At 37.3% G+C, this 12,226-nt stretch overlaps 1 protein-coding gene across 1 annotated transcript; it reads left to right on the forward strand.

Moving 5' to 3' along the window:
* Positions 1–4,600: 4,600 nt before the first annotated feature.
* LOC114261263 (uncharacterized) lies at positions 4,601–5,650 on the forward strand. Its single transcript, XM_082890543.1, has 2 exons — positions 4,601–5,281; positions 5,348–5,650. Exons 1-2 carry the CDS (start codon positions 4,601–4,603, stop codon positions 5,648–5,650), a joined length of 984 nt encoding a protein of 327 aa, XP_082746669.1.
* The last annotated feature ends 6,576 nt before the right edge of the window (positions 5,651–12,226 follow it).

Below are 12,226 nucleotides of genomic sequence, written 5' to 3' on the forward strand. Positions count from 1 at the left end.
CCACTGAACTTGTGATACACACATTCATCAACAACATTAGTTTCAAAACCATACGAAGTGAGAATTTGATGAAATTTGAAGTACCACTGACGAGAAGCTTGTTTGAGTCCATAGATGGATTTAGTCAATTTGCAAACCATATTCTTTGGGTCTCCTGACACAAAGTTTTCTAGTTGCACCATATAAATTGTTTCTTTAATGTCACCATTAAGAAAAGCTGTTTTGACATCCATCTGATGCAACTCAAGATCAAAATATGCAACAAGCGCCATAATTGTCCTAAAAGAATCTTTCGAAGAAACTGGAGAGAAAGTTTCTTTAAAGTCAATTCCTTCTTTTTGAGTAAAGCCTTTGGCTACAAGACGTGCCTTATACCTCTCCACATTACCATTTGAATCCCTTTTGGTTTTAAATATCTATTTACAACCTACGGGCTTCGCACCAACTGGTAATGAGACAAGTTCCCAAACTTTATTGTCTTGCATAGACTTATATTCTTCATTCATGGCTTCTATCCACTTATGAGAGTTGGAACTTTCCATGGCTTGACGAAAGTTGATTGGATCATCTTTCGACATTCCATTTTCTACCTCATGTTTCTGGAGATATACAATATAATCATCTGAAAATGCAAATCTCCTTTCTCTGGTGGATCGCCTTAATGGCACAGATTCTTGAGGTTGAGGTTGTAGAGTTTGTTCCTCAGGAACAATTATCTCATCTTGAATGGGGGTTTGAACTATATTATCTTGAACAACATTGTCTGGTTGAGGATCCGAAATTACTTCTCGAGCAATGACAGGTATAGGAACCTGTGATTGGTCAAAAGTAGTAGTAGGAAGTGGGATTACTCCTGCTTCCTCCTCAAAGACAATGTCTCTAACTGGATTTCTCCCCCCAAACTCAACATCCTCAAAAAATGTTGCAATTCCCGTTTCAAATATTGACCTATTTGTGGAATCATAAAACTTGTAACCCCGTGATCGTTCGGCATAGCCAATAAAGTAGCTGCTAATGGTTTTAGAGTCCAATTTTCGTTCATGAGGTTTATAAGGCCTCGCCTCAGCAGGACACCCTCACACATGCAAATGTTTTAGACTAGCCTTTCGCCCAACCCAAAGCTCATAAGGTGTTTTTACAACTGCTTTAGTTGGCACCCGATTTAAGATATAAGTTGCTGTCTTTAGAGCCTCACCCCAGAGGGACTCTGGTAAAGTAAAATGACTGATCATACTTCTTACCATATCCTTAAGAGTCCGGTTTTGTCTCTCAGATACACCATTCATACTAGGTGATCTTGGCATGGTGTATTGTGGGACGATTCCACATTCCTCCAGGTATTTTGCAAACGGTCCTGGACGTTGTTCACTTGATCCATCATATCTACCATAGTATTCACCACCACGGTCAGACTTGACACTTTTAATCCGTTTGTTGAGTTGTAACTCAACTTCGGCCTTAAATTTTTTGAATACGTCCAAAGACTGTGATTTCTCATGGATAAGAAATAGATACCCATATCTGGAATAGTCGTCTATGAATGTGATAAAATATTGTTGACCATTCCAAGACGCCATAGGGAATGGGCCACAAATGTCCGTATGAATTAATTCTAAGACATCTGTAGTCCTATGGGCACCATATTTCTTTATTTTGGTCTGTTTTCCCTTGATACACTCAACACAGACATCAAAATCTCAAAAATCAAGAGAGTCCAAAATTCCATCAGACACAAGGCGCTCAACTCTAGATTTAGAGATGTGACCTAGGCGTTTGTGCCATAATGAGGCTGAATTTTCCTTAGTTAATTTACGCTTTGTACCTCGTGATTCCACGTGCAAGGTTGCAGTATAAGATGCAATAGTTTCGAGCAAATATAGATTATCAAACACATTAAGTAAACCAGTACCAACAACATTGGAATTAATAGACATACTAAACTTCATATTTCCAAAAGAACAATAATATCCCAATTTGTCCAGTACAGAAATAGAAATTAAATTTCGTCTAAAGGACGGTACAACAAAAGTGTCTAATAAATCCAAATAATAACCGGTTTTCAGTAATAATCTAAAGTGCACTATTACCTGCACTTCTATTGACTTGCCATCACCCACAAAGATGTATCTTTCAGCATCAGTTAGCTTTCGGTAGTTCAGGCAACCCTGCATAGAAACACATATGTGAGTAGTAGCACCAGAATCTACCCACCAAGTGTTTCTTGGTACTGAAGCTAAATTTATTTCAGAACAGACCAAAACATGAAATGTACCTTTCTTTACACGCCAGGTGACGTATTTGGCACAATCCTTCTTTCTGTGTCCGGGCTTGCCACAAAAGAAACAACCATCCTGCACTTTCTGTTTCTTTGGTTCCGGACCCTGAGGAATAGCAACTTCCTTTCCCTTATGCTTTCTTTTGCCCGTATGCTTGGAGGTGCTTGCCAGATGAGCACTTTCAGTCCTTTCTTGCTTCAATCTCTCTTCCTCTTGCACACAAAATGAAATGAGCTCATTGAGAGTCCATTTCTCCTTCTGGCAGTTATAACTAACCTTAAATTGGTTAAATTGTGCAGGAAGAGAGATGAGAACTAAATGCACGAGCAAATCATCAGATAGGTCGAGCTTTAGTGCCTTAAGTTTTGAAGCAAGATGAGACATTTCCATGATGTACTCGCGAACATTACCCTTGCCTTTATACTTTATTGAAATCAAGCTTGCTAAAAGCGTGCTTGTTTCAGCCTTATCGTTTTTAGCAAAACGCTTTTGAATTTCTAAAAGAAATTCACCGGCAACGGTAACATCCTCTGTTATTGCACCCCGAAAAACTTCTGGAATCCCACGCTTCATGATCATAAGACTTAGCCTGTTAGAACGATCCCACTTTTCAAAGTACACAGTTTCCTCAGGAGTACTTTGTGCAGCGAGAGCATTCGGTTTTGGCATCCTTAATGCCAAGTCTATGTCCATGCAGCCGAGAACAATCAATATGTTCTCTTTCCAGTCCTTAAAGTTTGTTCCATTTAACATTGGAACATTGTTCATGTTGGCAGAGATTGAAGTAGTCGACATTAAAGCTGAATAGAAAAGAAAATAAAAGGAATAAACAATTATGCTCACATTAAGTTACCAAACAGATAATCTCTAAATAAATTAATTTAATGACAACATCTCAAGATACCTAGCATAACATTAATACCAAGCCTTTGGGTAGTGATATTAACTGTAAGTGGTATTCTTGTTGTAATGATCAAACATTGACAATAAGTTATGTCAAATAACAAATCTATCTTTTGATGGATTTATTATTCACATTAGGTTTTCTTGACAATTGGCACATGTTTATCACCACAAAATGTGTGTGTAATTCTGCCAAGTCTTAATCATGTCTTTGGACCGATAAATACCCGCATGAGATACACAGACATGAACTTCAAAACATTCCATATAAAACAATCTAGACAAGAGAGATCACTTTTGTGACATCTTGTTTGAATTGACTTATATTGAGAGTGTTAGAAAATTAAATTTCTGTAGACGTTGTATGAAATTACATTAAATTTAAAGATTTCTAAATTTGTGACCCCGTATATGTTATATAATCTACAGCAATTCCAATTATATATATACATATATAAATAGAATTGACGGGTCCAAAAAACAAATAGTTTTTTTTTTATGATGTTCAAAATTAAACCAATCAAATCGCAAGATATATTTATATATATATAAATACATGATGTTCATCCATTTGAGAGAAAAAAAAAAACTGCCCACCGAATCATTTTACAATTCCAAAAAATAGATTGCCATTTTCACAGAACAAAACAGGAAAAAACAGAATTTACATCCATAAAAAAATTCAGAATCTGATTCCAGGAAACTAAATAGAATGAATAAAGCATATCAATTCTGATAAGACACATGATATGCATGCTCTGATACCAATTGTTAACATAAATTTCAGAACATAAACCTTACACTTTGGATCATTTACCATGTGTATTATCAAGAAATCAAGACAAAATGACATACCTGAATCCATTGATGAACGGTTAAACGGAAGCGTGATTATCAATGAACTCTTTGTTATTGATTATGTTATTGCCTTCTAATCCTTTCCCCTTTGGTGCCTTATGTTTCTCCTTGAGAGGATTTAGAAAGAAAAATGGCATTGTTCTTATTTTTCCACTTGGGAAGGAATAGGGACCATAACCTTTTAAAGGTTGTAATTGGTTTTCAAAACTGAAAGGTTGTGGAAGTTCAAAAGGAATGAAAACCAACTTTAACCATTATTGGTTTTAATTTCTATTTATTGGTTTTCAAAACTGAAAGGTTATGGAAGTTCAAAAGGAATGAAAACCAACTTTAACCAATATGTTTTAATTTCTATTTCTGCCCCTCATAGAAATAGAAATTATACAACTAGTATCTACACATTAGGTCCATAACACATATACCCTTAAGCCTATTAACTAAATTGAATCACTTAAATTGTAGGCTTCTTATAAATGATAACACCACATTTAATTATGTGGTCCCATTGAGACATTATCTAACAAGTGGATGTTGTGTTTTTTCAAGAAACTAAAAAAACAGGGATGGTTAAGGGTTTGGTTCGTTCATTATGGCCATGGGAGGAGATGAATTGTTTAGCTGTTGATCTAGATGGAACAGCAGAGGGCTTGTTGTGTGTGTGGAGGCCTTCGGTGTTCTTAATGAACTCTTGTTGTGGTAGCCGAAATGTCATTATAGTGTCAGGTATTCTTCTCCCTGACTTTGAGTGTGTGTTGGCTAATGTCTATGCACCAAATGATGTTGCAAGAAGAGGGCTCTTCTGGTATTCCATTGTCAGATTAAAGACCAGCTTTCAGAAGCCACGGTGCCTGGGTGGGGATTTTAATGAAGTTAGGAACCCTGGGGAACGCAAAGGCTGTCTGAGAAGAGATAAGGGAATGAAGGATTTTAATGACTTCATAGATTTAATGGAAGTCACAGAGTTTCCTCTGCTGGGCAGACAGTTCACTTGGTGCAATGTTGTGGATATTGAAAAATGGAGTAAGCTTGATAGGTTTCTTCTATCTCCTGAGTGGGTTCATATGTTCAAGTTTATGTTTTGGGGATTGCCAAGGTATGGTTCGGATCACTGCCCAATTGTACTTATGGAGGATGTTAGAGATTTGGGTCCGAGGCCTTTTAGGTTCATAAATGCGTGGGTTCTGCATCCTCAATTCCTATCTTTTGTTAAGCAGTCTTGGGAGGAATTGGGTATTTCTGGAGCGGTTGGCTTTGTCATCTAATCCAAGTTGCAAGCTCTCAAGTTAAAATTAAAGCAATGGAATGTATAGGTTTTTGGGGACATCAAACATAATCTAAAGGTTGTGAAAGAGGAGTTACATAAAAAGGAGTTGGTCGCGGAATCTAGATTACTTGTTGATTCGGAAAAGGAGAGGAGGAAGGCGTTGAGAGGGGAGGTATGGAAGTGGAGCACAAGGGAGGAATGGCTTTGGCTGCAGAAATCTAGAATGTCTTGGGCATTAAAAGGGGATAAGAACACTCGGTTTTTTCATACTTTGGCTTCTTGCAGGAAGAATAGGAATTTGCTCAATTCTCTAATAGTTGATGGGAATCTTACTGAGGATCCTAAGTAGCTGAAGGTGGAGGTATTCAGGTATTTTAAAGGCCTGTTTTCTGAGAATTGGAAAGTGAGGCCAAAGCTGATTGGTCAGTTTAAGTCCATTGGAGGTACTCCGGAAGTCCAGTTGATTGAGTCTGAATTCACGCCAGCAGAGATTTGAGAGGCAGTTAAGATGTCTAAAGGAAACAAAGCTCCTGGTCCGGATGGGTTCAATCTGGGTTGTTTTCAGAAATGTTGGAAAGTGTTTGAACCTGAAGTTGTTTGTTTCTTCAATGATTTTCATAGGAATAGAAGATTGTCCAAAGGTTTAACAAGTTCCTTTGTGACTTTAGTACCTAAGAAGGAGTGCTCAAAGGGTCTTTTGGACTTAAGACTGATTAGTTTGATTGGTTCTATGTACAAAATTCTATCTAAGGTGTTGGCAAATATATTTAAGCAGGTTGCTCCTAAGGTTGCAAGTGTTGTTCAATCTGCTTTCTTAAAAGGTAGGAATATCCTTGATGGAGTGTTGATTGCCAGTGAGGTGGTAGACTGGTGGAAACAATCTCGCACGAAGGGTTTAATCCTAAAATTGGATTTTGAAAAGACGTATGATTCTGTGAATTGGGATTTCTTGCTATCTATGCTTACCAATATGGGTTTTGGTCCCAAGTGGGTTAGCTGGATGAAAGAATGCTTATCTTCTGCCAGGGTGTCTGTTCTAGTCAATGGATCCCCAACTCTTGAATTCATCCCGGAAAAAGGGCTCAGGCAAGGTGATCCGCTGTCTCCCTTCCTTTTTTAATATTGTTGCTAAAGGTCAAAATGTTCTGCTATCTAGAGCCAAGGACATAGGTCTAATCCGTGGAGTGAAGGTTGGAGTTGGGGGTGTTGTCCTATCACACCTCCAGTTTGCGGATGACACAATTATTTTTTGTGAAGCAGACTAGTATGAAATTTTAACAATTAAGAGAGTTCTTAGGTGTTTTGAGCTCATGTCTGGCCTTAAGATCAATTTTCATAAAAGCAGTGTCAGTGGGGTAGGTGTGGCTGATGAGTTGGTGTCTGATTTTGCTGCTACATTGCACTGTCTATGTAAAAAGCTGCCTATTTCTTATCTTGGGTTGCCATTGGGAGCTAGCCCTAAGAGGTAGAGCACTTGGAAGTCGGTTATTGATAAGTCTAAGTCTAAATTGGCCTCTTGGAAGAGGAAATTGTTGTCCTATGGTGGTAGACTCACGCTGGTGAAGTTTGTGCTGTCAAGTTTGCCAGTATATTATTTGTCACTTTTTAAATTACCTGAAGGAGTGGCAAAAATAATTGATAGGCTGTAGGCTAATTTTCTTTGGGGTGGTTCTACATCTGGGCGGAAACTGCATATGGTGAAGTGGTCGGAAGTAACTAAAAGTAAGGACCAAGGTGGGTTGGGCATCAAAAAAATTAGGGATTTCAATGATTATATGTTGTCTCAATGGTGGTGGAGGTATGGCATTGAGGATGATGCGTTGTGGAAACACAATATTTGTGCCAAGTACCCGACTGTTGGAGGGGGCTGGGTTCCTTTTTTGGAAGATATGAGTAGAGTCTCAAGGCTTTAGAAGGACATATTGTCGGTTGCTATTGGTAATCCTCAACTTGGGAGCTATTATCTATCAAATACTGTGGTTAAGGTTGGCAATGGGGAGAGAATTAGGTTCTGGTTGGATACATGGGTGGGAGGAAATTGTTTGAGGGGTGAGTTTCCTAGGCTCTTTTTGTTGTCGTTGGAGAAGGAGGAAACCTTGAGAATGGTATTTGATAGAAGATGCAGTATTGGTGAGTGGGTGTTTTCCTTCCGAAGGCCTTTACGGGCTTGGGAGGAGGTAGAGGTGACCAGGCTAAAGTCTATCCTTAATGTAGCTCCGCTTCCTGTAAATAGCTCTAGTGACTGGCTATGTTTGTCTCCATCTTCGGCAGGTTAGTTTTCTGTTGCATCTGTGTACAATAGGTCATCAGACCAGGTTGTCTATGCTGTCCCTCCCTTTATTTGGAGTTCTTTCTCTCATCCTAAGACCCAATTTTTTGCTTGGCTAGCTTGGAAGGGCAGGATTAAATCGGCTGAGTACTTGCAAAGGATTGGTGTGTTAGGTGCTAATGCTAATGTTTCTTGTGTTTTCTGTAATTCAGCAGTTGAAACTCTTGATCATGTGCTCCTGTTCTGTCCTGTATAGTCAGGGAAATCTAGTCTAAGTTGGTCGGTTGGTGGGGATTGTCTTGGGTGATGCCTGGGTCGGTTGAAGGCCTTCTAATCTGGTGGTCTGGCTTCAGGTCCTCGAAGATAGGTAGAAAGATGTGGCTGTCTCTTCCTCTTGCTATTTTATGGGCCATTTGGAAAAGTTGGAATGAATGTAAGTTTCAGGGGGCTTTACCTGGTTCTAAGCTGCAATCTTTGTAGGAGGAGATCAAGATCAAGGTTGTTATGTGGGCTAAATATCACTATCCGAATTCTGCTTACTCCGTCCTTGATTTGGTCAACAATATTCATCTTCTCAGCCATCCTTCTGTTGGCTGTTCTTCCAGGGGTGTAGCAGGGCTTTAATGTCAGTGTTGTTTATTCTAAGTGTTAGTGATGTTTGATCTGCTATGTTGTTTGGGTTGATGGTCTGCAGTGTTGGTTGGTTTGTTGGTCTGTTGTGGTGGGTGGTCTTTGGTCTGCTGTGTTCATTAGTCTGCTGCCCGGTTTTGCATTTGGTTTGTTGATATAGGTTGGGGTTTATTCTGCTGGTGTTGTTGTGGTTCTGTCGGTTGGAGCCTTTCTAGCTGGTTTTTTTTTTTTTTTTTCTTTTTTCCCCTTTGTTGTTGTTTTCTTGTTGCTTTGGTTTCTTTTTCATTAATAATATGCTCTTTGCTGATAAAAAAAAAAAAAATTAATGTGAGATGCACAATTACTTGCAAAAATCACCATGTCTTACGGGGATAATCTGTGTGGTGATTGTAGCTGTGTTAGTTGGGAAAAATTATTTTTTGCTCCAGAAATAAATGTGGTGTTTCAACTTGATTGTTATTGGTTGAATTAATAAGACCTATCACCTTTTTATTTCTTTTTCGGTGGTACTACATACACAAATTAGTGTACTAACTAGTGTAGCAATATATGTTATAGCATTATTATTGATCCCACTCATTATACAAATTATAAATAACAAAGACGTCTTAAATTATGTCACATCATCAATTGGTACACTAATTAGTGCATATATATAACATTATTTTTTCTTTTTAGAAGACAATGAATCACTTATCACTCAATATATAATGTGGAGTAATACTCAAAGACAAACCAATAATTTCTCGTTAGTTAGTAATATGATTTGTACTTGGTTTTTCTAGTTGGTACCTTACCAACTTTAGGTTTAGTACAGCAAATGATTTATTTATTTATTTATTTTCGGTGACAACCTAATTGAGATAGTTTACTATTACTTTTGACTCTTTTTGCACTAACCCTCTTTATTGATGTATCTTGTTTATTCAATTAGATTTTATCAATAAAGTTTTCACTATCCTTATAAACAAAAAAAATCTTAGTAACCCCTTGCAGAAGAAGGGAAGAAAACAATGGAAACTATCAACAAATTTAGTTGAGATTTGAATGTAAGAACATCTCTTAAAATTCTAGAATTAGATGTGATGTTTGTGAGAGAAAAAATGAAATGATTATGAGTTTGATGTCCATTTTGTGGTATTAGTTATTTTAACTTATTTTGTTTTTTTATGAATTTTAGCTCAAAAAACAAAAATAAATAAATAACAAATCTTCACCAAACAAGGCCTCTAAGGCTAAAGTTCTTTGTCCTAGTGATCGTGACTCCAAATGAATTAGTGATAATTGTCCTAGTGATCATGACACCAAATTTCTTTGATGCCATTTGATATACCATTTGATATTATGAATTAGTTGCTTCAAATGTTGTGCTTATCATACTGAAGCTATTCACTTCTCACTAGAAAACTACTAATTCTTCATTTTTTAGTGGATTAACTTGCAGACGTAGATTAAAAAAAAAAAATTACTAAGCATTTTAGAGAATATTTCTAGAATATTATATTTCATATTTACGTATTTCAGTTTATGTGATTAGCACTTTAGGCTTCGTTTGAGAAGTGGATTAACTTTTTAACTTTTTGACATTTTGACTATTTTAACCTGAGACTAAAAAGTTTGTTTGGATTGTTCTTTTTTTTTATTATTATTATTTTTTTATTTTTATGAGAGAAAAAATAAATTAGTTATGATTTAGATGTAACATTTTGTCTTATTAACTTTTTTAATCTATTTTATCTTTTGGTAACTAAAAAAACTACTAACCACTTGCCAAATGAGGGTTATGTTATCAATGAGCATTCTATCATCCGCCTATAAATAAGCTACTCATGCTGTAAAAGTTAGATATTAATATCATTTTTTCTCTTTTACATATAACTAGGGGTGTAAAAATAGCCTGCGGCCCATGGGCAGCCTATAGGGATGGCAATTTGAACCCGCCCCAACGGGGACCCGTCCCATCCGGTCTAGATAAGCCAGGTTTTCCTCGAAAATTATTCCCTATTAGATTGGGGCTGGTATTAAAAAATAGATCCCTGATGGTTTTCGGACAGGGAACGGTGATATGTGCCCTCAGTCCCGGCCACTCCCCGATCTTCTCCCGAGCAGTTCCCGTGTATATATATATATATGTTTAGGGTTACTCTGTTTAGGTTCTAAGTAAGACCTTACACACGCACACACACGCAGTCTCTCTCTCTCTCTCTCTCTCTCTTTAAAACCCTCCCTCGCCACTAATCTCCCTCCGATGTCCTCCTCTTGCCCTCCTCCGCTGTCCTCTCATTCCTCCCATCATTGCCGATCTCAAAGTAATTAGACGCCGTGAAGAAGACTCCACCAACACCAAACTCGCCTTTGTCGATCTCTTCACCGCCGCTGTCTGGTCCATCTCCACTACCATCTGGTCTGGTTCATCTCCGGCCACCCATCTGGTTCATCTCTGGTTCTTTCTCCAATCAGATCTATATTTTTTTTAACAAATCTAAGGATACTGAGTTCAAATATGAGGATTTTTACAGATCTATGGAGTGAGATCAATTTTTGTACATTTGTATTTTACAGATTTGTGTTTTGTACATTTTACAAACATTTATATATAGTAGTAGTATATACATACTGTTGTTGTTGGATTGTATATCTGTGTATATATCTATGTATCTTTTTTTTAATTCTTGTTTTTCTCTTTGCCTCAAAAAAAAAAAAAGAAAAAAGAAAAGGTCGAGGATTTTTCAAGGTTGGGGAAACCCGATCCCCGTTAGAGGGTGGGGGCAGGGGGAGTAATAGGTTCCCCGCCAGGGATCGGGGGCGGGGACGAGGAGTTTTTTACATTCGGGGATCGGGGATGGGGAGTGTAATCCCCAGCATCGGCCCAACTCGGCCCGTTGCCATTCCTAGCGGCCTGGGGTGGGCCTGGCTCAGTTAGGCTTGAGCTCGAGCCCAGCCCAAGACCCTAGGCCTGGGCGTCATTTTGAAGCCCGGCCTATCGGCTTGCTCAAGGTCCACTCAAAGGTCGTTTTGCCCAAGGCCCAATGTCATTTTTAGTAGGAAAAAAAATAAAATTTTGATAGAAAAAATAGAAAAAAGAAATGTTTAAGTTCGGTCAAAGCCCACGCCCAAGCCTAGGCCCATCGGCCCATCTAAGCCCCAAATACCCCCTGGACCTGGGCCTAATTTTCTAGCCAATAGGCTAACTCGGCATGGCCCGAATTTTGGCGGAAGTCCAAGCGACCCAACATGGGCTGGACCGAGCCTGGCCAAATTTACATCCCTAGCTATAACCGTCATAAGGACAACAATACAATATGGTCACATGCCCTAGGGTTTTGGATTTCAATTTTTTATTTTTATTTTTATATACATATGTATGTAAAGAAAATATGGCACTTTAAAATTAGGAGAACAATAGTTGTTATTTTATCATTACGATGGTAATGTTATTTTTTCATTTATACGATTCACAAATTAATAAAAGACCTAGGTGTTATATGAAAAAAATAAATAAATTAAGAAAGATTAATATAATTATGTCAAAAGTATAGAACTAATTGTACTTTTTAAAATTTAAAAAAAAGAGAGTAATTTACTCAAAAAAAAAAAAAAAAAAAACTAGTGTCAAATTTGAAAATTATTTTAAAAAATCAAAAACTAAAAACTGATATTTGAATAAATCCCAAACAAGACCAACACTCGTATCAATAAATCTAAGAAGAAAAAATTGATAAACAAGATGTGGTAAGGCAGATTAAGAAATTGGGATGGGTGTTGTGTCTTGGAGTGGTTGTTGTATGGAAGGCACATTAGTCACTATTGTGCGGCTCACAAGACTCATTTTGAGCCTCATTTTGAGCCTCATTTTAGGGTTTATTTTAATAATTCAAATCGTTTATTTTTAAAGCATATTGAGTAAAACACATTTGTAAAAAATTAAATTGATTGAATATTGATATTGCATTTGTATTTTAAAAACTAATAATAAATATAATTTAAAGTATAAAACTTAATACAAATACAATTCGATGAAAAGAC

The sequence above is a fragment of the Camellia sinensis genome, chromosome 10 (genome assembly GCF_055761805.1).
Source record: "Camellia sinensis isolate YWXY chromosome 10, ASM5576180v1, whole genome shotgun sequence".
Lineage (NCBI taxonomy): Eukaryota > Viridiplantae > Streptophyta > Magnoliopsida > Ericales > Theaceae > Camellia > Camellia sinensis.